Source organism: Biomphalaria glabrata, chromosome 1 (genome assembly GCF_947242115.1).
Source record: "Biomphalaria glabrata chromosome 1, xgBioGlab47.1, whole genome shotgun sequence".
In the NCBI taxonomy this organism is placed as follows: domain Eukaryota; kingdom Metazoa; phylum Mollusca; class Gastropoda; family Planorbidae; genus Biomphalaria; species Biomphalaria glabrata.
This window is the reverse complement of record NC_074711.1, coordinates 52,001,855-52,024,979: the sequence shown is the minus strand read 5'-3', so window position 1 is coordinate 52,024,979 and position 23,125 is coordinate 52,001,855. Positions and strand designations below refer to the sequence as shown.

General features: G+C 32.4%; 1 protein-coding gene and 1 long non-coding RNA gene across 3 annotated transcripts; both read right to left on the bottom strand.

The window, feature by feature from the left end:
* Nucleotides 1–391: 391 nt before the first annotated feature.
* Nucleotides 392–22,773, bottom strand: LOC106069472 (uncharacterized). 2 transcript variants are annotated; one of them, XM_056043237.1, is made up of 8 exons: nt 22,426–22,771; nt 16,725–19,176; nt 14,709–15,452; nt 10,833–11,012; nt 7,611–7,805; nt 6,354–6,625; nt 2,675–2,886; nt 392–2,094 (listed from the first exon to the last, which is right to left on the bottom strand). In XM_056043237.1, the coding sequence occupies exons 1-8, from the start codon at nt 22,438–22,440 to the stop codon at nt 1,929–1,931; spliced, it is 4,236 nt and encodes a 1,411-aa protein (XP_055899212.1). In that variant the 5' UTR covers nt 22,441–22,771; the 3' UTR covers nt 392–1,928. The 2 variants fall into 2 exon arrangements, with proteins under 2 accessions (XP_055899212.1, XP_055899220.1); XM_056043245.1 differs by lacking the exon at nt 10,833–11,012 and having other exon boundaries at nt 22,426–22,773.
* Nucleotides 19,931–22,195, bottom strand: LOC106069474 (uncharacterized). Its single transcript, XR_001218093.2, has 3 exons — nt 21,858–22,195; nt 21,571–21,711; nt 19,931–21,411 (listed from the first exon to the last, which is right to left on the bottom strand). It is a non-coding gene; the product is annotated as an uncharacterized LOC106069474 (long non-coding RNA).
* Nucleotides 22,774–23,125: the final 352 nt, after the last annotated feature.

Below are 23,125 nucleotides of genomic sequence, written 5' to 3'. Positions count from 1 at the left end.
ACCTTCAAATTTGTGTTTGTAAAGCATTTTTACATAAATTCGTTCCTTAGCCTATATCTGCGAATTTAGAATTCCTGGCGTACTTTCTATATCCCATTCATCACTCGCTTTTTTCATTCTAATAGCTAAATTTATCTTTATATTAAAGAAACCTTTAACAAATCGGGTAAACTCGTGTCCCTAGTATTTTATATTTAATATGAATATATCAGCTTAGCAGGAAAACCCATTTTCGCAAAAGATAAAGAGATAAACTTGAAAGGAACATTAGCTAAGTTTGATATAGATCTAAATCCAATCCACTAGATTAGTAGCCTAATAGGCCTACACAAAATAAGGCCCGCAAGACGAGGGTAATATCAGGCTAGTAAAATAATAAAGCAAACAATCCTAAAAAAAAATTTGCTTCAATAAGTATGTTTTGTGATTTCTATAACCCAATACATAAATTATTTGGTCTGACAGAATACCATATATATTATATTTCATGTCCTTTTTTTTTTTTTTACATTGCAAGCACTAAATTGTTATTTAGTCAGAAGTGACTTCCTTCTCAATTACCGGTATGTTAATAAAAGAATTCATCTTTGGAATTTATTCACAATGAGCATGTTACAATGCATTTTTTCTAGTTGATTCTTGAAGTCTATTAATGAAAAAATTAAACGAATGAAAAGTAAATTGAAATTAAAACAATAATAATACATTTTTTACACTGTAGAACTTTTCATATTGCTACTGTCAGTGTTACAAACATAAGGTAATTATTAAGTTGAAACATCAACAAAAGAAACAAATCAATAAATAAGCTGATATTCTAATTTTATGGTTAGGATTTCACCATACTTATTCACCATGTTCTCTCATTTTCTAGTGCTGTCATTTTATATGAAACAGTTACTAATTTAAAAATGTAGTCACTTTTTTAAACATCATGTTACAATACAAAAAATGGTCAATAACATAACAACTTGGTCAGTACACATGACCATCTTACTGGCAACAAAACTGTGATTTTTCCTTGCATGTAAACATAAATCAGTTATTCTGGGTCATTAACTATTACTAACTTTATGTATTCATTATGCAAACCATTAAAAAATTAACTTTGGAAGAAGATGATGTAATGATTGTAATCATTAATATTTTTTACAAAGCTTATATAATCTCTGTCTATCTGGTACAATTATTTAATGTCATTTCGCCCAAACCCTTTCTTGGATCAAGTTGAAACTTTACACAACTATTTAACATAAATCAATTAAAAATTGAGCCAATTAGTCCATTAAGTATTATGGTAATTAATTATTTTGTTTAATATTGAAAAGAAGAAATAAATTCTACAGTATTTAGAAATAGAGGCTATTTTTTTTTTAAATAGCGTATTTTAGCTTGCTGTGTACTATTTTTATCTTATCACATCATCCAACCAAACAAAAAAGAGATTGATATAAATTGAATACAAAGGATGCCAAATTACCAAGTAACCAACTAAAAAAAATGGAAACAATATTTTAGTGTAAATAAATGATAAAACTAAATTGAACACTTCATGCATCAATAAATATTAAGGCTCAATTATATATAAAATTATATTTATACTGTCAGGCTTAATTACTGTATTTTAATCTCCCTTTCATTGCTAATAATGTGCTCTAATTATTATTTTTACATAAAAAAAGAACACTTTTTAGTACTTTGAAAATTAGTTTTATGATAACAAGGTAACATAGACAGTTTGCGTGGAAACACAAACTCAAAATTGACCCCCGAAGTGGTCCACCCAGGCAGGTAAAAAGGCAGGTATCAATATTTTATGTTAAAAAATGGTTTCAAACTAAGTGTCTATCTTTATCTACAGAGCTTTATTTTTGACATTCTAAATTTTAATGTGATTTAAAGTTACTTTTTTAAAAGCATTTACATTATTAGTGTCTAGGATAAGTTAAATGTTGCTTGTTTAGACTTTTCATATCATTCATAAAATTATCCAATGCATATTTTTCTTTAGTTGTTACACTTTCAAAGGTCACTCCTTTTCCTTCTAGTTCTTGGAGCACTCTTTTCAAATAGTTAGGATCTGGATAACCATAGCTGTAGAAAAAAAAACATTGTATAAATACTTGTTCACCATAAGAAAAATAGGATGTTTCACTGTATATATAGACTTTAATCACTATTCACTATTGCATATCCTAGCAATTACAGTGTGATTCCAGGCAGATATATAGTAGGTCCACTTTGAAACCCTGTAGTCTATAGTGGAGATTTCTCCAAGCCATAGTTAACAGAGACTATGTCCTTCAACCTGCTTTGTTTAAAAAGTTAATGTTCACTTAACCCTTTTGTCAGCAACCTTGATTTTATATGGTAATTAACATTTGGATAATAAAAATATCTTACTCGACATTGTTCACTAAATGGAAACAAAAGTAAAAAAATGAATAAACCTTTTATAGATTTAATTTATGATTAATATGTTTTGCTAAATTTACCTGTTTTAATACATTATTTGATTTTCAGTAGAATGCATTTAGTATTAAGGATAGATTTTTTTGTTGTAACAAAAACCTAAAATAAAGTTCTAAGTAGATTATTTAAATATGACATGTTGTCCAAGACAAAAACATAGCAGACCAAATGTCTTTAAAATAAAAATACTTATCTACTTTACCTTCCCCCATCAAGAGCTGTTTTATGGTGGATGTCATTCCAGGTTATTTTGTCCTCTAAATTCATAGTCAGTGACAGGCCAATGGTAAATGTGAGCCGCCTCATAAATGAAAGTTTTAACAGTAGAAGAACATGACAACCTTCAGAAGTGTCTGGCAAATAGGCAGTTCTTGATATAGAAGAATACCATTTTCCAGGATTGGGATGATTTTCCTATTAAAAAAAAAACAATAATTAAAAGTAATAAAGTTAATCCTAATTCACTGTTATAAAGTGAGTCTGCAAAATATGAGATAAACTAATGTATAAAGTTTCCAGATGTTTCATTTATTTTTTGTCAATCAGTGAAACTAAAGGCAAGAGCAAATTTACATCATGCTTGGTTGTTTAAAGTGATTTTGATGATAAGGCAAATGATCTCTGTTGCTGGAAGATTACATCAAAACTACTCCTGGACTGTTAGGCATGAACTAAGTACAAGTATTAGTGTTTTATAGATTTATAGAAAACTCATGTGTCTGTTTTTGCTAGTGTGATAGTGTGTTTCCATTGATGTAAAAAAAATGATATAGTCTTGTCTTATTTCTATAGTAAAGCAATAATGCTATAGAATCTCTTTACTGGTCAGTTTTTTTATTGTTCACTTAAAGTAAATTCATTGTTGTTTTTATATTTAAAAAAAGTCAAAAAAACACAAAGACTTTATTAAATTAACTTAATTAAAATAATTAATATGTTAAGCGATTAGGACTTAGTACCAATGTGGTATGGTAGAGGCTGGTTATTTCAAGATATTTTTTAGGATTTTCTTGAGCCCTTTTTTACTAAACTTAAATCGCTACACATTGGGAAGGGGGAATTCAAGGCAATGTAAAGATTCCTTGTGTTGCTATAGCACCCTTAGAAAAATCATTAAATTTAGAAACCCTTCAGGAAAGAAGACTTATAAATAAAGTAGCAATTACAAAAACAGAACCAAACAAAATACTCAGAAAGACACAAAGATAAAGGCACATTCCCTATTCTATATGCCAAGACCAATTTGTAAAAATGCTCCTTTTTTCCTAGTGCCATTAGAGCATGGAATGGGTTGCCTGAGTCTGCCAGGAAAATCCATGACTTGGCAGAATTTAAGTCATTGATTTACATGCATGACTAGATAAACCTGGGGACACATGTAGGATGTAATCATCTTCTTTTTTGAAGTAATGTCTGTATTTTATAAGATAGATAAGATAGCTGTTTATCTCTAATTAAAAGCAATTACTAGAAAGTATTTAACTATAATAGATGAAGAAGAAAAGTCAAATATTTGTTTAAAAATCTTTCAAGTTTAAGTTTGCAGTACTGTGATTAAATTCATTCCCAGGTCTGAGCCTTATATGAAGCTAGATAAGGTATATCATGTATAGCTTATTATTGATGTGAATTAAGAAAGATGTGAGTAAACATCACATAGGACAGTAGATAGAAGGCATATAAAGAAGATGAACAACCTCCACATGATCTTCTTCAAAAAAGTCCTGAACTTAAATTGGCATTGAATCCACTTTTCCACAATGAATGCATTACACAAGTGCTTGCCATCAGTGATGGAAGAAATGTGTCACAAAATGAAGAATGAAGCTGAAACTTTCACCCTTGTCGTATTACAACTAAAAGGTGAAGAAAGATATGGTTAAAAAAAGTCCATTGAACTAACAGATAGAGCAGCAAAATTCAAAATGTTTTCTTCTGCTGCTGACGAATCTGATACCACTCATCCCTTGTACTTATTCACAGTAAAAACAGTAATTTCAAAAGACATTGAATTGAAATTTTTATGACTGGAGAAATCAAAGCAAGTGCCTCAACAACCCATGTTTGTGGGATTTGAACATTTGGTAAACTTCCACATGATCTTCATCAAAAAAGTCCTGAACTTAAATTGGCAAGACAAGATATGTAACAAAAAGTCCTACTCCAAAAATCTACACATCATGATGTATAGACAGGCCGCATCTGCAGAATGGACAATACCTGTATCCCTCAAAGGCTACATTATATGGCCAGCTAATGCAAGCTCAAAGTGAACAAAGAAAATGCTTCAGGGAAATCTTTTAAAAATTTACTGAGAGCTACTGTTCATAACGTGACTTGATAGATGGAATCACTTGATGAACATCATGGCGCCATTTTGTCAGAATTGTTGCAAAAATTGCTGAGGACAATTACACAGTCTTAGCAGACAAAAAGCATCAACGAGGAAAAACAATGTGATTCACATAAACTTCAGATGGAATAGTTTGCCCAGAGTGTAACCAAACATTTCAATCTCACAGAAGTGTTACTAGCCACAAGAGGAGGCACAAACTGCAGTGCAAAGTTCTCAGCCCCCTGGATGACAAAAGTGGTAATCGTATTATGATGGACTTATAAAATTAAAAAAAAACAGATTGCAATTTGTTAATTTAATATAGTAGTATTAACAAACTTACAGCAGACTTAAGACTAAGACTAAGACTGCTTTATTGATCCTTACGGAAATTTGTTGTGATTACAAGGACTCGTTTCTCATATAAAGACAACACAACAGAAAAATACACATAAATACAACAGACAACATAAAGAGTTCATTCAGCGACTACACACAGGTATCTTGGTGCATTTCATGTTCCCTGATCAATGAGTGGCGGTGAGTCTGATCGAGTAAGGTACGAACGAGTTTTTGTACCGCTCCGTTCTTGTTTTGATTGACAGCAGTTGCCCACTTCGCGACAACCTGGCGTAGTTCTGATGGAGCGTGTGGCCGTTGTCTTCCAAGATTTTTTTGATTTTTCTTAGGCACATTTGTTCAAAAAGTTCCTTTAAATGTGGTAATGTTGTGAGTGTAATTTTTGATGCTTTTTTAATGATGTTTTCTAGACGTTGCAACAGTTTAGATGAGGCGTTGCCTTGCCAACAACTTTTTCCGTATGTTAGCAGATTTTGTACAGTTGCGCCGTAAAATGTCTCAAGGATCTTCTTGATTAATTTAAAACTGTTGAGTTTGTATAGAAAAAAGAGTCGCTGGGCTGTTTTCTTTGTCAGAGTTCCAAGGTGGTCTTCCCATGAGAGCTTGTTGTTGATGATAACGCCTAGATATTTATATGCCTTTACTTGTTCTATAGATGTAGTTTTTATTTGCAGTTCACGTATAGTTTGTTTTTTCTTTCTAAAATCTATTATAAGTTCTTTAGTCACATTAGTTGCTTAGAAGTAGACTTATATGGCCAGATTCATATTCATGCAAATACATAAACCTTCACCTATCTCTTAGTCTGTTGAACTGTTGGGGTGCCACGCAAGATTTGTTTACTGTCTTTCTTCACTCCTGTCATTTGCCTTGGACAGAATTTCTCTCAATGACAGGCCCATCCATTCTTTTATGTTGTCTTCCCATCGCTATCTCAGCCTGCCTCTTCTTCTTTTTCCTGGTACTGTTCCATGTAGGAAGGTGTTTGCAAGCCCTAAGGACCTTGTGATATGGCCATAGAATTTAAGCTTGCATTTTTGACAGTAGTTAGAAGGTCACAATTGCTGTATTAATTCTGTTTCTAATCTCTTCATGTGTGATGAGGTATTTGTTAGTGATAGGCTACCTAGGATATTTCTGTAGCATCTCAAATACAGAAACAAAATTTGTAAAAAATATTAATTACCTTCTGAATTCCACTCCAAAAATAGTATTGTATTTCCCACACACCACAATGTTCATAACCTGCTGCATGTTTATGTTTGAAATAACTGACACGCATTTCTCCATCAGGTTGATTTCCTGTTAAGATTTTAAAAACTGTTCGACAATAAGGGCAAAACTGAACTTTGTTGAAACAACTTTCACATATCATTATGTTACAGCAATGTAATGAAGAGCTTGGTTTTCCATCATAACATAAAGGACAGTCTGTTTCAACATTAGCTGGAGTTCCACCTGAAAAAAAAAGTATTAGCCAATTGAAAACAAAATAAAATTGTTTTTGAAACATTATTAAACAACTAAATGATTTCTGATTGCTTTTGTGGAAATTTCTGTATCATTTAAAGATTACTAAGTCATAAATCACAAGCCTAATTTTAGAAGTTTACAGTAAACATCACTTCACCAGCCTCTTTTTTGTAGATATAAAATAATAACTGTTTTGATTCTGTAGCTTAGTTTCCACCTAAAAAAAAAGTATTAGCCAATTGAAAACAAAATAAAATTGTTTTTGAAACATTACCTAAACTAAATGATTTCTGATTGCTTTTCAGAAAATTACTTGATCATTTAAAGATTACTCAGTCATAAATTTTTAAAGCCTAATTTTCAGGATTAGAAATTAAAAGATTATTACTTCACCTGCCTCTTTTTTTTTTTTTTTTTTAGATGTAAATGAATAACTGTTATGACTCTTGAGCTTAGTTTTAATGATTGAAAAACAAAAAATACTTTTAAAAAAAAGGCTTATACAAATTGTGATTGTATCAATTAGTTTGTATCAGTATTATAATTAAATTTTTAATAAATCTAGAACAACAACAATAAATCTATGCGGTTAGTAATACTTTCACCAATAGTTTTTGTTTAACACTATTTCATGCTTTTAGCTTTCTCAATACTCTATGATTCTATCACTTTTCTGGGCAAGTTAGAAAAATGGAGGGGTGATGGGAGGAAGAAAGGGATATCTGGGGGGATTTTACCATAATCAGTTTTTAAATTACTCCCCTCCCCCAAATCTTTAAGCTAATGAAAACCAATCTAAATCTAATTCTTCATTAGTGAAACAAAAATTGTGCAGCTGTACATTAAGTTAAGTCATGAAATGGTTATTTCTGAGAGAAATCAGAGAAAAAAAAAGTCTATTAGTTATGCTTCCAACTAAAAATCTGCTTTTAATTAAAAATTAAAATCAATAATAAACATTTTATTTAACCTGGTGATTCAAACTTTGAACCAACAGCTGTTAAAGAATTGTCCAATAGTGGCTGTCTAGATGATCTACTGTCCATAGTGTAAGTTCTCACACTAGTTCTATGTTCATGAGGCTGTGAATCACCTGTTTGACCATGTGTAGTTTGAAGAGCCTGGGAGTAAAATATTTTCTCATTCTCCATATCAGTGCCTTGTGCTAAAATGTTACAATAAATACAACATTTTTATTGCTTGTTTAATAAAAATAGCTAAACTCTAAGCAATACAACTTTCTTTTCAAGAATATCTTGTCAACAAATTTTAATTTCACATTAGGCACTCTTTTAGTACTTCATAAAAAAAAATACATGCCATTATTATCATTCATTCAAATTAAAGAACATATTTGGTTTCAACCAACTAGATTCAATAGTAAATTACAATAAGAGGTGAACCCAAATATTTGAAGATGTGATTATTAATGTAACTGTATTTCAGTACGTAGGATTATGTTTATGTAACTTCTATGAAGGGTATCATGCCATTTCTATTTAACCAGTGATTTGTAACTGAATGCTTGAAGTTGCAGTATTATTCTCATTTATTCTCATTTAATAAACGTTATTTAGTCTGCTGAAATCAGACCAAAGTTCATTTATGTAGTTATGTGCTAAGTGTAGCTCCAATACATACAAACCCAGCATTCTACATCTTTGTGACCCAATCCATTCTACAGCATTATAATACGTTGTTTTATCTTAGTGAACAGCAACACACACGTATGTTACATTTTGATAACACATATATGTTACAATAACCTCTTCTTTCTCCCCCTCCCCCTATCCCAACTGGTCCAGACAAGTGATAGGATCATAGAGCATTGAGAAGGCAAGAGCATGAAATAGGACTAAACAAAACAATTGTTAAAAATATTTTAAATCGCATAGATTTATTTATTACAAATTTAATTACATGGCTGATTCAAACTAATTGATAAAATTACGCCTAATAAGATGTTTTTTAAAATGTTTTTTTAAGTACTTTTTTTTTACTTTTAAAGTATTATTTTAAATGTAACTTTTTATATTTTTCTTATTAGGTTAGGCTCTTAACTTCTGGTAGATTATATATCCGAATTAGCCCTTTTAATATATTTTTTTTTTGTAACAACAATGATATTGATGCAAAATGCAGCCAATACAAACAACAACAAAAAAAAAAACAAACAATATGCACACCCACAACCAGCGCTTGATCAATAGGATTTTATGTCCTTCTCGGAGAAAACAAATGATGTTACAACACCCTGACTGAGCATGGAATAAATGAGCTTTGAAATCTTTCTATTTTATCCTTAATATAGATAAGCCAAGCACTTCATTCATATGAATATTCACACCCTGAATACATTCTAATGTCTTTTCAAAGCAAAACTTAGACTCTAAAGCTATCTTCATTTACATAGAAGTAAGACTATGCTCATTTTTTATTATGATAGAGAAGCATCAATTTTGTATAGTCTATACCAGGCGTGGGCAACCTTTTTGTATCGAGGGCCGCATTTTTAAAAAAATTGGGAATGGCGGGCCGCATATTTATATACAACTTATAGAGACACTCTAAGCTAACTGTGTAGAATGTCTTTTAATTCATATATACACTGTGTTATATTCACGTTTCTTTTTTTTTTCACACTCCACGTTAAGGAATTACAACAAGAGTTAGCAATTTTTTAAACCAATTTTACGATTTTTTTTTCAAATTGCTGTTGTCATTTTACATTAAAATATCCTGACAAATATACAGTTGTACTTAATGTGCAGTATTTTACTTTTTACACTCGTGCATAATGTTCGGAACTGTGGTACTAGCTTACTAGTTTTTATCCTTGTGACTGCTGTCAAATTAGTCAGTCAAAATCGACCAGTAGTAATGCTTGTTTAGTTTCCACAAAGGAAAAGGCTTGTTCACTGAATGAGACAATATATGTTCCGGAAGTTAAATGTCGGGACGAGAGAAACTTGCCCATCACCAGAGAATGCTGACCATGTCCTTCAATGGTGCATTCTAAATCAAGAGACCCGAACAAGACTTTGGCCCAAAAACCCTCCTATAGAACCAAAACTATTCAGATATACGATTACTGATCTCAACTCTCCAACATGTAAAACGAGAACGAAGAAGAACAGATGTATGTGTACACAAATAGTGTGAACAGCAGCAATTTTATTTTAAGTGTGGAAATACAGCTTCTGGCATACATAAGACACCGTGGTAGTACTGACTGGAACTTCTCTTTGCTTGGAGATATGTCCTCTGGAGCTGAATCAGCTTCTGCGCTAAATGGTGAGATGATGGTATTGAAATCTGGTTCTTGGCGTCTTAAAATTTGCTTTTATAAATTGCCCAATTAAGAAATCTAAATAAGTGTTATACTTTTAATCATTTCACTAGAAATAGTTTCACCTTTCAGCAAAGGAAAATGACAAAACTATTTTCTTTTTCTTGCTTGTAGAAATGGAAAGCCTTGTTTGAAAAGATTTAACATGTAATTATATTTCATATGCAAAAAAAAAAGCCCATCGCAATAGCAATCATGAAACACATGAAATCTGTCTTCCATTCTTTATTGTAAATATTGGTAACAAAGTCACAGTCAATGTCCCTCAAGTAACAACAATTTTTTTCTTGAGATTTTATATTCTTCTCATTTGCCTTGCCCATGCTAAGATAGCGGATACATTGGATTATTTTGTTCCTATATAAATACATGTGGTTAACACCCCTAGCCCTAATAAGGTTCATGTCATTTCGATTAAAATTATGTATTGAAATTTTATGCAGCTTTGTGCAAACTTTTCTGTTTAGAGTTTATGGTTGGGATATATTTTTTTTTAATACAAAAACAAAATACAAACAATACTACTATATCAAAGATCGAGCTCCATCAGTTGTTACACTTGCCATCTTGTTTCAAGCATACCCAACATTCAACACAGTTCTTCATAGCATCAAATAAATACTGATAAGAGATTGTCTTGAATTGAGTGTATTGAAGTATAACCAATAAGCATAATCTTATAATGAGAGTTTCAATAATTTATATAGATATTATTTTAATATATTTGCTTTTTAATCTGTATATACTGTGGGCACACCTGATTTCTGTAGGTGTCGGCGGGCCGCATGTGGCCCGCGGGACGTAATTTGCCCACCCCTGGTCTATACAAATATTAAGGCTTACCTGTAATAGTCTTATGCAAGTCGTTTCTTGAATCAAAGACTTTACTGATGGAAGGTAAAGAATCTTCATTTACAGTCATTCGTATACATTTCAAATTCTCCTTTTTTGACAAGTCAGTTAGGAATTTGTGGAAAACTCCTGCAAAGGCACTGACATTTTTGAAGTCAGGATTACGTTGTGCTAAATGAAAAATGAATTATTATATATAAAAACTTTTTGAATTCCCTCTATGAAGATGAGGAGAAATAATGAGTTGAAGTGGAGAAGAGCTAAATATTTGAAGTGGAGGAAAAATAAATGATTGTTAGAAATGGAGAAAATGACTGATTGCAGTAGAGGTAAACAATTGATTAGAGAAGAACTAAATAATTGATAGAAGTAGAGGAGAACTAAATCTCTGATATAAAGGAGAACTAAACAGTTGATTCAAGTGGAGGAAAAATATATAGATATAAAATTCTTGTCCCAGATTGACCCAGATGACTGACTATTAGTAAAATTCCCCTTACAAACCTTGCAGTCTATCATGGTGATGGTGTAGAGGTCATCTGTTTCTGTTGTCCACGGGTAATGAGGTTGTCATGTGGCCAACACAACGACCAACCGCCTTTACTTTTTTCCAACTAATGACTGACTCACTGATAATCACTAATTCTCCCAATTGCCATGGATGGTAAAATATAAAACTTTAACCTGTTCTTACTTAGCTTATGCCTAGGGCAATTAAGCCATTTTCAAGATCAAAATTGCAGTGATTAAATTTACAAAAAAATTAACAAATTAGTAGGTAAAAGTAAAGATTTTTATTTGCAATTTCTACCAAATATGTCTTTGAAAGTACAAAACTATAATTCTTTCCACTTTAAGCACTTATTAGCACTTTTTTTTGGTGCATAACTTTCTTTTGTTCCATTTTTTAACATTTATTCTTATTTCTTCACAGATCTAGTATCTTAAATGAAAGTCTTCTCTATGAGTAGATAATTCTCAGATTATGTCAGGGATTACCCTAAGATAAGTGTGTATCAAATGGGTCTAAGATGTTTTTGTGCATACTCCATGTCACAGTTGTGTGATTATCTTGTTTAGATTTTGTTGTAGATCCAAATAATATACTACGATCTCTCACGTGCTGGACCTGGAGCAGACTATGACAGTGATGTATAAACACCCAGACAGAGACATTAGTAGACACCAACACTACGAAAACTCGGAAGGAACAATAAACTTGCGAACAATAGGGCTTCAAATACCACGGTCAGTGATACCGGCAGGACACATCGCGGATCTTTAGATTTATGTAGGGAAAATGTGGTACTAGCAGAGTCCGGGTGATAAGACATCAATTAGAGAATAAATTAGACATAGCTTAAGGACTATAAAGTCAGAAACAGTTTGAGATAAGGGGTTGACGATAGTAATCCCAATTTGGTCCAACTGCATGTATAACATATTTAGCTTTCAATCTTCCACTTTTTGAAACACGGCTAGGTGCTGGATCAGACCGATGTTAAATTGTAGGAGTCGATGTCGTATTGTGGAATACGGACATGTGTTGTATGTTGTAGAAGTCGATGTCGTATTGTGATATACGACTTATGTTGTGGTTGTTAGATTCAAGAACAGTATCAGTGCATTTCTCAAGGACACGCGGTACGAAACTATTAATCTTTTCTTTACTGCGCGTTAGGAAGTTACGAGTTGATTTGTTGATTAAGTACTCGGCTATTTGTAAGTGTGTGAACTTATATCTAGGTGACGGTCAGAGACAGTAGATTTATACCAGTACATATCACATCAAGACTATACGGACTGAGACGTGGGCTCCAGGATCCGTGCTAAGACAAGAAAGAGAAAGAGAGAGAGACTGTCCAGTGTGACTTGCTATTTGTACCAAACATCAATCTATATGTAACTATGTTATTTTAGCCTTTATGATTATATAACTCCGAACTATTCGTAAAATTATTCATTTCTTATATGTTTGTTTTAATTACATTGTTTTCTACTTAATTAGCCAACCAAATTACTCACATTCTTCTTCTTCTTCTTCATCGTTCTCATTGTTATGTTGGAGTGTTCATATGACTAGACCAATACATGAGATGAACTGCGCAGTGGTTTCCAAATCAGGGAGCTCTCCATATAGTTTTCTTTCTATTGGGGTGATTTGGGGCCAATGTCTTAGGCTATACGGGCCTCTTGGTAGAGAGAGCAGTTTTGGAGGACGTAGTCGGCATTTTCTGGTGATACTCCACATGGGCAGATTTCACTGGTTCCAATTTTGAGCTTCCGGAACATGTGTTGTCGCATTCTGTTGTGCCCGGTCCTGAGTCGAAAGATTAGACGTTGGTCTTGTCGGGATAGCTTATAGTAAGCGTCATCTTTCTTGTGATTTGGATGAGAGCTCGTCCATTTCTCATTTATTTTATCTACAATTAATTTCTTCATTTCTTCTGGATAGAGTGCAGAGTTTACTTGTGAGTTTGTTCTCCCACTCTTGGCGAGTGTGTCAGCCTTCTCATTTCCTGCTAGTTGTATGTGAGCTGGTATCCATTGAATAACAGTTTTTTGCTGTTGTTGTTGAGCTTTGTAAGTGCTGTTCTGAGGTTTTTAATATAAGGGGAATCAGAGTTTTGCAGGCTTTGGAGGGTTGTTTTCGCGTCTGTTAGAAAGACAATCTGACTGTGAGGGGAACTTGGATGATTTGCTAGCATGGTAGCAGCTAGTGCTAGTGCTTCCCTTTCTGCTCTGTGACTGTCAGAGAGCTCTCCAGTTGCAATGGATTTTTCTAGTTTTCCTCCATCTGGCCATTCGATAAGTATTCCAGCTCCTCCATTTGTGGTGGCTTTATGGGATGAGCCATCCGTGTAAACTCTGATCCACTGATTGCTAGGGTAATTGTTATGTAGAAAACAGTTCACTATTTCCTTGAGCTCTGTTGGTCTGTAATCAGATTTTCTTTTTATGTTTTCGATATGGTCCCTTAAAGTAGGAAGAGGGCTTTCGTCCCAGGGTGGAGATTCATTATAGTGTATAGAGGATTCCAGAGTAATTTTTTCAAGTTGGTGTTTCTTTTTTAGGTCTAGATTCGAGATTCCTGTATGAAATTGGTCCTTTTGAGACGTTTTTTGGTGCCAGTTTTGTGGATTTTTGTTCTGAGTGGGTGCCTCTCCAAGGTTTCCAACTTAGTGAATTGGGAAAGGATTTTTATTTCTCTTCTTTCATCCAAAGAAATCAGGGCAGCGGTTTCCTCCATAGCTCTTATGGGTGTTGTTTTGATTGCTCCTGTCATTATCCTTAGACCAATATTTTCACATAATCACATGATTATTTCAATTATATCCAATGTTTGTGGTTAATATCTGAACTATATATATCAATAATTAAATACCTATTTTAATGACAGTATTGTGTTCGGAGATCCAAATTTGTTACATTTGTCATTGTTGTGTTCTTTACTTCATCGTCACCTGTTGCATTAGTTTCAATCATTATTACTAGTTGACTAGCAACAGCGAAAATCATCCTAGACATCTTGCCATCAAGAACTGATATTCAGTTTCTTGACACTCCGTAATATTTTAACGGTAGCATTGCACAAGTATCAGGTATAGTTTTGCACTTTTAGAATTCAAGGAAAGCCGTTTTCATTAGATTATAACAAGGCTAAAAAAGTGTGTTGTAGGAGGTGGGAGCACTTAATTTGAAAATGTTGTGTGTATATGTGAGGGGCATTATTGTCGCATTATAGATAGATGATAGATAGATAGACAGACTAACCGACAGGTAGGCAAGCAGGCAAACAGGCATACAGACAGACAGTAAGATAGAGAGATAAGAGAGAGAGAGAGATTTTAGTCAAAATATACTTACCAGAGTAAAATATATGACAAGTAATAACAACTGAAATATCCGTTGCACTGCTTAAAAGTGATATGTTAAGAGAAGCTAAATTTTCAAAACCTTTAGTAAATCCTTCTTTGTTTGCTGCATCTAATTTCAGACAGTATATTTTTTTTGACTTTTTTCCATTCATATTAGATACAAATAATTTAAAATCTTTTGGCTTGAACTCATCAGAACCTTTATGCTCTTGAAGACATTTTTTACATTTGAAATCTGGTAATCCACTAAGTTTGTCAAATGGGTCACCAAAAACAATAACAATCTCATTTGAATATCTCAGAGCTGGCTCAGATGAAATCATGATCTTTAAGTGTTTAAATTCATAAGTTTTTTGTTTTTCTTTTGTTGTGCCTCTTGTTGAATCCAAACCTTTACTTTCTTTAGGTTTACTTCCAAAAGCACTAAAAGTTGATGAAGAATGTTTCTTTTCTTTTCCTGCAAAGTCCTGAGCAGTATATTTACTTTTAGCTTCTGGTGAGTCCAGATGTTGGTGAACAAAATGTAAATCTTCATCCACAAGATTTTCATAATCACCATTTTGCCAATGTTTTTTGAATTCATCTTGAATAATGTATACTAAGTCTTCATTGACATCAACAAACCAAACTTCTTCAACTGATGAAAGAGATAACTTCTGTCTTATGCAATCAAAACTTTTTACTGCTGCCATGTAATTCTCAGCACATTGTTTAGCTGGAACTTTAAATATGGCTGAAAAAAATAATTAAAGTAATACTTAGATAATTATATGGATTAAACTTCTACCAAAAACAGTTAGAGCAATAAATGAATCACATTTTATTAGCCCAGTATAAGTGAGGTACAAGAAAGTTGCCAAAACATAGTTTCAGGAGTATCATAAGATTTTAGCAGAGACAAGGGATCCTTGGGAGGCGCTGTGGTTGAGTGGTAAAGTGCTTGGCTTCTTAACCAGGGTCCTGATTTCAAATCCTGGTGAATACTGAGATTTTTACTTTTGGAATCTTCAGGGTTCTTCTGAGTACATAATAATTGGCACAGTATATGGCAACCAATAGACGTTTTTGTAAACAAGTGAGTTATCAACAGAAAAAAATATAAGAAAGTTGGAAGATAGCGTCAAGAAAAACTTAATTATCTAGAAAATTTCCGTACGGACAATAAAGATTATTATTATAAAAGAGCGAGTATTCATTCTCTGGCGAAGCCAGGGTCGAATTTCGTTAAAGGGAAACAAAATTCATCGTAGTCCCTTTATCAGTTTCCACCGAGGAATTTTCTGGTGATGTGGCAGGTCTGCAGAAGTACCGCCCTCTGACAGGCTGTTGTCCCCATGTAATAAAGCCGGGAATTTTCCGTGGAGTGTTTTTTCTTCCCATTGGCGAATCTCATGCCCGACGTCGTCCAAACGACATTAACATCAACATTGTTTAGGTTCAGAGGGGTTGCATCATAGTCATATTTGCGTAGGAAGGAAACTAGTTCATTACTGGAGGCGTGCAGTTTTTATCGTATTTTGGAAACTTGCGTCTTACACAGTTTGAAGATGTTCTGCAATCCACGGCCTCCATCCTTCCGGGGCAGGTATAGCCTTATGGTGGAGGACTTGGGGTGTAAACATCGGAATTTGGTTAATAATTTCCACGTGAGTCTGTCAATGTCATGTAGGTCGGTATCTGTCCATTTGATGACACCAAACGTGTAGAAGAGCACTGGGACGGCCCAGCTATTTATTGCCGTGATGAGGTTACTGCCAGACAGTTTTGTGTTGAGAATTTTATTAAAAGTCTTTTTTGAGAGACTATAAAAAGAAAACGAGGCAGGGTAAGTAATTATTGATTTTTATTTATTGCCCATCATTCTTATTGGATCAATTCGCTGCATTTCAGTGTGTAAATTAAGAGATAGCTCGAACTTAACATAATAAATACATCAATGTCAAAATAATAATAAAAGCAGTAATTATAAATATGAAATGGAAAGAGAAAAATAATTAGAACCTACCAGCACTTATAGATGGCAAAGCTATTGTTCTCATACTTCGTCGAGAGGCCTCAATCAGACACCTGAGTACTGTCTGCCTTAGATCTTTCAAGCAATTTCTTTTATCTTCATAGTAATCCCAATTTGGTCCAACTGCATGCATAACATATTTAGCTTTCAATCTTCCACCTTTTGAAACAAAAACATCAGTAACTCTAAGGGATCCATTTTTCTTTATGAATTCCTCACAGTCTTTTACTAATTCATGACCAGCTTCTTTTGATATGGCAAAAGCTACTCCTCCATTATGTTTCAGTTTAGTGTTGGCTGCATTTACTATCATGTCAACATTAAGTTTTGTGATATCTGTCTTACAAATGCGTACTTTCAAATCACTTTTTCCTACAAAAATATTTCCTTTCTGATCTCCTCTAATGACTCTTCTACTTGCTCCCTCATACTTTTCAAATTCTAAAGCCTCATGACTGGTCAAAGACTCTTGATACTGATGTTTCGGTGAGGATGCAAAGTGTTTTTCTTTCTCTCTTTCAAAACTTGAGGTTGAGACTTTTGCACTCCTCAACTCAGTATCTTTATCTATTTTTAAAAGTCCTACGTCACTGGAACAATCCTTTCTTTTATCCTTATTTGAGTTCAAAGACAGTGTTTGTTGTTCTTCCTTACTTTTATTTTTATACATCATATCTGTATCTTTATTTTTATTTGTATACATCATATCTGTATCTTTATTTTTATTAGTATATATCATATCTGTATCTTTATTTTTATTTGTATACATCATATCTGTATCTGTATTTTTATTTGTATACATCATATCTGTATGTTTATTTTTATTTGTATACATCATATCTGTATCTTTATTTTTATTTGTATACATCATATCTGTATCTTTATTTTTATTTGTATACATCATATCTGTATCTTTATTTTTATTAGTATATATCATATCTGTATCTTTATTTGTATATATCATATCTGTATCTTTATTTCCTCTCAATTTCAAGATTAAAGCTCTTGCTGGAAGTACATTATTCCTTGATCCCATAATTTGAAAATTTGCAGTGTTCTTGTCATATAGGACTTTTATTTCTTGGTATCTTTCTTCTAATAATTTCTTCCACTCATGGGCATCATTTGCACTTACATCATCAAATAAAACTGATTTGAAGTTTCTTAAAGTATCCAGAGTTTCTTCTGTTATCATAACATCTTTATCCACTTGTATGACATATTTGTTATCCATTGCTTTTGCATTGTCAATACATCTCTGTAGGGCATGACCCTTGAAGTAATATTTCAGAGCTTCATAATAGTTTTTAGGGATTCTGATCTGTTCTTTATCACCAGTATTATACGCTGAAGTTATTTTCATTAACCCTGATGGATTTAAATTTTCTAGATTCCTATCAAGAAGCTGAGATTCTTCCTTTGAATTAGGTAGAGCTACCTTCTGAGGGGTAAAAAAGTTTACACATTTTTCAGCATTATCAAGATCTTTATTTTCAGCACAGTTTTCATTTACTTTTTTAACATCTTTTCGAATGATAGTTTCTTCTTTGATTACTTCTGATGTTTTTATTAAAGGTGTACTTTCTATTGTCTTTTCATTACTATTTACGTCATTATCTTCTCCAGAAGCAGGCTGCTCTATTGTGCAAAAACTTTCACTGCTAGTGACTGATTCTAACTGAATACTTTCATTCAAGCTTGATGTTTCACTGTGCTCACTGAAAAGTGTTAGATTTTTTTTTTTTTCATCATCAAAGTTCCCTCCCTTTTCAAGTTGAACATCTTCACTGTTTTCATCCTCTATTGGGTTGGATAATTCTACTTCTTCAGCAAATCTGGAAACACATTTTTCTCCCTTCACGTCTATATCTCTTACATATATACTGGAGACAGCTAATGAATCTAATGTCATATCTTCAAGATCTTTTATAACAGGACTGGAGTCAGCAGTGGCTTCTTCGTTCTCGTCAAAAGCTGTTTCAAGTTCATTATCAGCATTTTCTTGTTTTTGTGTGTGATCATTCGGTTTATAAACATTAACTTCTATATTTTCTGTTATAATAGATCTGTTAAGTGAATCTTTTGAAGAATCTAATTTTGTAATTTCTAATTCATTCTTGCAAGTTTCTGAATCTTTCTCCTTTGATGCATCACTAATATTTAAATGAACCACCGCATCATTGCAAACATGATCTACAACATCTTTGATGGTAAGATTTTTAAAATTTGAATTGATTGACTCCAACTGTTCAGTGTAATTATCAGATTGTGAGTATTTCTTGAGAGTTTGTGTAAGTTTTTTAAAAATATCTTCCGTCAGTTCACTTATTTCAATTTTTAAAGGTGTAAAGCAGAGTATTTTGAATCCTAATTGTGTAATTTCTTCTTCAAGATTTGAATTTCTCCTATTATCTTTATTTATTGTCAACTGGCAAATTTGAAACTGAAACATAAAATAAAATACACAAAATATATTATCTATTTTACAATAACATTTTAATGACAGGAGAAAAGGTTTTTTTATGATAACAGAGTTTAGTGTTAATGGTGTTGATTAGGAACTATTAATTATTGCAGTTTGTTCTCTCCTATCAGGAAATCCTAAATCCATTGGTGTAGTGGAATTGTTATATTAAACTTTAAATTTTTTTTAAGCAAGCTATGGTTGTGAACTTAAAACTGTCAAATGCCTGGGAAAAATTTAATAAAATGGCAATTTGCTCAGCTAAGCCTTTTGAGAAATCATCTATCTGACCTATTAGTTGAGTTTTACAGCACCTCTATTTCCTAAAGCCATGGAAAAAGGACATAATGTTTATCTAAGTGGGTTATGATGTTGCTACATATTATGTGTTCTAGGATTTTACAGTGATGCCCTGATTAAGAAATGCCTGAAAAAGTATTTTGAACATGGGTGCAAGCTCATTGCTCAGTTCTTTGAGTAATCTAGCTGGAATATCATCAGATCCAGATGCTTTGTTTGGTTTAATGTTAGCTAATAGATTTTTTAAATTTCTATTTCTTGTTTATCTATATCTCCAAAGTTTTAACTAATTTAAATTAAGCAACATCTTTTAAGAGTATAGTCTCCTGGGACTGAGTATGCTGATGCAGAGTACCGGTATTTATTTATTTAATTATCATTATATGTTAAGTTATCATCGTCTCCTTTTAAAAGTGTGCCATTAGTCCTGTTGTTACCATTTAATCATTACTTAGATTTAATGTTTGACCATGGCACAGATTTGTATTGCTATCCTTAGATATTTCTTTGTTTATGTATTCACTCTGCAACTGCTTATTTTTGGGTTAGGTGTTTAAATTTAATATACTTTTTATATACTCTTTCTGCCTTAGTTTCTTTAAATTTTCTACATAGGATTTCCTTCTGTTTGCAAAGTTTCTATAATTTATCATTAAACCAGCAGTTATTTATTTTGTATGACGAGTATTTTAAATTTAGTTAATAGATCTGCTACGTACATTCATAATTAAAAAATGTCTTATTAAAAATAATATGAAAATGGTATTATCTTGACTTTATTTAATAATTTATATTGGAACTAAATAAATCTAGACTCCAGATTTAATTCTAAATCAGTAGGGGAGACTGGGGAGAAATAGACCACCTTTTTTACTTAAAGTTACATAAAAACATAAATAACAACAACTCAGAGATGTTTTTTATAGTTCTGAATAGTCATTTATTTCAAAATATAGTCTATAAAAAAATTTAAAATTGTCATACATTAGAAAAAAATTATAATTAAAAATACCACCCGAATATGGGGAGAAATGGACCAACTTTGGGTGAGAAATGACCACCTGCAGAAGACACAAGAAGCTTAAAGAAATCAAATTTTTTTATTAGTTTTCAAAGATACATCAAATGAGATATTATATCTTTCTGTTCTTTTTGTACCTTTGCAGTTTACTGGTGGTGGCAAAATTGTTTTAATTTATCCTATTCTGTCCAATGTCTTCTACTGTCACCCATTTTCCCACTCTTTCGCAAAAAAAAACTTCTATATCACCATACTCATCTTCTTCTTTCATAACCTTACCAACTAAATATTTTGTTTTCTTTCCAACCTCAAACTCACACAAGACATTGAATGGCTGCCTGGTAGTGCGGTTTGCACGCTGGACTGTCATTCAGACTTAATGATGGTCCTGGGTTCAAACCCTGACCACTGCCATCCCCGTCATCCATCGGGTGGTAGGGACTAGGAAGTAAATATCTTTAACTCTGAAGGAACATCTGAAACATGTCAAACATTTTACAAACAACATTTTACAACATAGTTGTTAACTTTCATACTTTCGACACTATCCATTCTGACATCAATACTTTCATCACTACCGGTACTGTCACTACTATCTGTCCTATCATCAGTCATGTCACTACCGGTATCGAATAGATTCTTTTCTAAATTAGATTTATCCCCAGATTTAACGCAATGCTTTAATTTTATTTTCTCTATCATTGGTGATGATGTCACGATCATACATTTTCCTTTTTTTTCCTAAGTTGGTTTGCTAGCGAGGAGCAGCTTTTGGATAGCCTGCAAATATTTCAGGTGAAGCAGTTACAGCATCCCTCATAACTGACTCTGGCACTTTGCCTTTGACGCCTTTGTCAGAACTTTTTCCTTTTATAAACTCGAGGCATTATTACCTGGAAAAAGAAAAAAAAAATTAATCTATTTGTCATGTTTTGACTTTTAAAAATCTAGATCTACTTAAAATATAACCAGCATTAATAATTAACAGATTTATTACAGTAAAGATAGACCTACATCTATAATATAGATTTAAAATGTTATCTATAACTTACTATAAGCATATCATGCCTATAGTGGCTATAGAAATTTACTGCCAATCATAAATCAAATGAATGGGGAGAAACGGTCCTCTTATGGCCCATTTCTCCCCACTTAGATCTAGTTGCGCCACTGGTACTGCCAAGTACTGGTACCTGAATTAGGTAAAACAGTGAGTATGTAGTATTTAGTATGTATCAATGTATCATATGAAATTTTTATTTTTTGAATTTGTAAGGCAAAAGTTATAAATTTAAAATTATTAGAAAGGAATTTTGGTTTTACAATAACACTAACTTACCTTGAATTCTAAAGTAGATCCAATGAAATATTGATGTGCGAAATTGGTTAAGAAAATCAATGTTCCGTGACTAAAATATTTGCGCATGCAGAAAAAAAAATAAAATAAACGAAAATAAAAGGAAGTGTTTTTTTTTTAAATTTCATGTTACTGAATTTGTTTTTTTTTTATTTTAGTCCAAAACAATATGGTCCACTAGTTTTGAAGATAGCAGTATTGGTCCATTTCTCCCTACTCTCCCCTAGATCTAGATCTATATATTATATATATACTGTTTATGTTTATATACCTATAGATCTATATATATATATAATAGATCTATAATATTACATCTCACGAGTTTCACTTAAATCATGATGTAAATTTAAAATGATTATAATATCATTATAGATCTAGATCTAGAATAGAATAAAAATATAATAGATTATAATAATTATTAGATCTAGATCTAGATTATAAATAATAAAGATCTAGATCTATAAATCTACTCAGACTACTGACAATAGATTAGATCTAGAATCTAGAAAAAAAAACACTAAAACACTAGTGACTAGATTAAATATCTCACCAGGTTTTGAGACATTTTTGAAGTTTAGACTTCAGATTGTAGGCTAGATCATCTATATATCAGTTAATTAATATTATTTTCAAAATTGAAAATGTGAACACTGATGTCAAACTAAAACAAAAAGAAAAAAAAATTCCTAGAAAGACGTAGAGATAGATCTATAATACATAACTTGATATCTAGATCTAGATAGATCTAGATTCTAGTATAAACATTTAGATCTAGATCTCTATACTAGTCTCCTGGTCGATTACAATTTACATCGATCTAAATCTAAATATCTATCCATTATTCTACAAGTAGGCTATTAAAACTATAGATCTAGATCTAGAATAGGCCTATAAGGCTATAGATCTATATTTAGAAACTTAAAAAGCAATTCAGTTTTAGTTTTAGACGTATAAATGTAATATTTCCGATTTTATTTTTATCTTATTACTCGGCCTTGACCTACACAATGTTTGGATCACAGTGGTGTTTGTGATACTTTATTGACAACTCAGGGCTCCGAAGTAACGTAACACTTTAATAGTTCAATAAATAACAGCCAATACTGTACTGGCAACACGTACACTGTACAAATATATCTCCGATAACACCGTACCGCCGTATCAACTCTTGCACTGGCCTCTACGTCTCGTTCCGGGCTTGAACTGGGTTCAACAGTTCAGGACTGACTTCACACACTAGGCTCGTTGTG